Source organism: Austrofundulus limnaeus, unplaced genomic scaffold (assembly GCF_001266775.1).
Source record: "Austrofundulus limnaeus strain Quisiro unplaced genomic scaffold, Austrofundulus_limnaeus-1.0 Scaffold283, whole genome shotgun sequence".
In the NCBI taxonomy this organism is placed as follows: Eukaryota; Metazoa; Chordata; class Actinopteri; order Cyprinodontiformes; family Rivulidae; genus Austrofundulus; species Austrofundulus limnaeus.
Window position 1 is genome coordinate 9,763 of NW_013952685.1, and position 3,044 is coordinate 12,806.

A 3,044-nucleotide genomic window follows, 5' to 3' on the forward strand; every position below is an offset into this window, starting at 1 on the left:
TTTTAATAACAGCTAAAGGTGACATACTGTAGATACTTTATTATGGTATAGTATTTAAATATAAGCCTGAAAAACACAAAATTGGCTGTTTAAAAAAGCCAATCATCAGATATTGTCCAAGATTAACCTTCAGGGTGGATATAGCTCGCTAGCAGCCTCGCACCGAGGACCTATCCACGTCATCATTTACCCAGAATGCTTTGCATGTAAATAAAATGGCCCCGTTCGTGTAATGTATTTTAAAACTTTTAGTTTAAAAATGATAAAAACTAAACAGCCTACAGTATTTTTGCAGTGTTTATTTCAGAGTTAAAATATATGTTTATCAAATAAAGTCTAATGTCACAACTAATCGGGGATCACTTTAAATAAAAGCATTTTGCATTGATAAGAGGTAAAGAAAACATAATAACAGCTCTTCTTTCTTCCCTCCAGTTTCTATTTTCCCTCCTGCCGTCCTGACGATCGAGGCCGAGGCCAGTCCAGCAGAGACCAGCCCTCTCTGCCTCACCAAACACTCCGTGTCGGACGCACACGCCGAGCTGCCGTCCAGCACCGTGCTCGGAGAACCCTGCAGCCCGTCGGGTTCGCCGGAGGGGAAGCCGGACGTCAGGAGGAGGTCGCAGGGCGGCTCCATCTACGTCCGGTCCAAAATTAAGGTGAGAAACTCCCAGTCGTAAACATGAAATGATGAAATAACCTGTTGGTGTGATTTAACAGTAATATATCATTTTCTGTCAATCACAGGTGACTACAGGTGAGTTACCTCCTGATCCCGCCCTTCTTCTTCAAGCTCCGCCCCCGACTTCTGAACCCCCGCCTTCAACCCCACCGCTCGCTGCGATGACGGCTGCCTCACAACAAACCCCGGCCCCGTCTGAGCCGACCTCCATGATCACTGCGTCGCTGGGCGAAAATCAAAACACGTCAAGAACAGGAGGCTTTGTGTGTCAGGTACGAACGCAACAAGGCCGAACTAATGTGACTCAGATTACTTGTTTATTATAATAATACGGTTAAAAATAAACCAAAAGCAGCTGAAAACACAGACGTAAACAGCTCTAAATAAAGAGTGAATATGAGACGATTGTGTATTTTGGTGTTTTAGGTGTGCCAGAAGACCTTCCAGTTCCAGCGCATGTTGAACAGACACGTGAAGTGCCACAACGAGACGAAGAGGCACCTGTGCAGCTTCTGCAGTAAAGGCTTCAACGACACCTTCGACCTCAAGAGACACGTGCGCACACATACAGGTATTTTATTTTACTCCTTTATTTACACCTGTTTGTCTTTGTTCTTTGTTGTTTTGCAGCGGTGGGCCAGAACGTTAGCTGTCTCGCTAACTTTGAAAACCGTTAGTGGACCAATCAGTTTCAGCTAAATTAGGTTTTGCCAACTTTAAGTCCATTAACTGCTAACTGTTAAGCTAACATCAACAGTTGTTTAGTATGGTTTCTGCTAAGACAACTGACAGTCATCTTAGCTGTTAGCGATTACCTGTTAGCATTAGCTTCCACTGATTTTTACTTGTTTAGCTGTTTAGCGTTAGCTTCTGATAAAATGGCCGACCGTCGTCATATCATTTTTGGTTTTCTTTGCAGTAAGTGGTTAGCTGTTACTATCAGCTTCTCCGAATGTTTACTAGTTTAGCAGCGTAGTGTTAGTGAAGCTTTGTTGTTAGATAGCTAATTATGAGTTAATAAAGCTAATTTTTTGGTTAGCTGTGCCCACCACCGTTGTTTTGTCTACTAATGNGTGTGTGTGTGTGTGTGTGTGTGTGTGTGTGTGTGTGTGTGTGTGTTTTAATCTCATAATAATCCAGAAACATGTGCCAGAGCCTGTTTCTGATGGATCATCAGACTGAATTGAAGCTTTTGGAGCTGCTTCAACAAACTGAATCTCATCATTCATGAAGGAATAAAAAACAAACATGTCCGATGAGATGTAAATAAATCAGCCTTTTAAGAAAACTCAGATCTTTTGTTGGGTTAAATGTTGCACGAAATTCAGTTTTAAATCAAATGTAGCTGTTTGAATAAAAAGACCTTCTCTCCTCTGTTTGCAGAAAAGTCAGTGACGAACTCACAAATGTCTGGTTGTTTACATGGTAAAACAACCAGACATTTAAACTGGTACTTCCATACTAGTCATTTATTTTACTGCCTTAAAATGTCAAATCAAAGTAATTTTACTTCTAAAAGTTTACTAAGCTCTGCCTTTAACAGCAATTTATACCTTATTAGGTCCATTTCTTTCATGAATTGATGAATGAGTAGATTAATATGCTTCCTGCTCCGGCTGAAGTTTTATAGCTCAGCTGACTAAACTGACCTAAAGTTAGTCAATGGAGAGACATTAGATCTGGTTGAACAGTTTATACCTTGGAGTAGTTTTTGATACCAAACTAAATTTCAAGCAACATGTAAAGAGAATTTCACTTAAAGAGTAACTTACCCCAAAATTAACTTTTTTTTGTTAGCTAATGCTAGCATCTGTTGCAAATCAGCCAATCCAAACCAGTTATAACTCTAACTTCCAGTTTACCCCTTTCAGAATAAAAGCTTTTAATTGATCAAGTTTTTATTTCTTGAAGTTAGTCAAACAACAAATAGCAAATGCATTTTCTACTATATTTTATACATAGACAGTTTTTATTTAAATGTTGTTAAATGTTATTTTATTTCTTTTTGACGCTCTTAATTTGAAGTTTTGCTGCTAAAGATGCTACATGCTAATAACACACACGGTGCCTTACCGTCCAGCACTGCTTCTAAAAGTGGATACTTTTTATTTAAATTGGGTTAAACAACATAAAAATTGAAGTTTTACACTTGTGGAACCAAATTTAGTCTATGCTAATCAGGTTGCTAACAGTTTCCAAAGTTAGCAGAAAAGCTAATCAGCTAAATGAGACGCTAGTTCCGCTATTGGCAGATTAAAGAGTAACTTACCCCAAAATTAACTTTTTTAGCTGATAAACTGTCAAGAATGTGTCTAAAATGTTATATAGTACTATTTCTGTGCTAATTTTGATGTTTTTGTGC

The 3,044-nt window shown here is 38.8% G+C and overlaps 1 protein-coding gene across 1 annotated transcript in view; it reads left to right on the plus strand.

Moving 5' to 3' along the window:
- The window catches only part of ovol1a (ovo-like zinc finger 1a), a 19,434-nt gene that overhangs the window by 3,098 nt on the left and 13,292 nt on the right, over positions 1–3,044 (plus strand). The window contains exons 2-4 of the mRNA XM_014021231.1: positions 436–659; positions 748–954; positions 1,109–1,253. Coding sequence (XP_013876685.1) covers positions 436–659; positions 748–954; positions 1,109–1,253 — 576 coding nt within the window. The remainder of the gene's footprint in view (positions 1–435; positions 660–747; positions 955–1,108; positions 1,254–3,044) is intronic.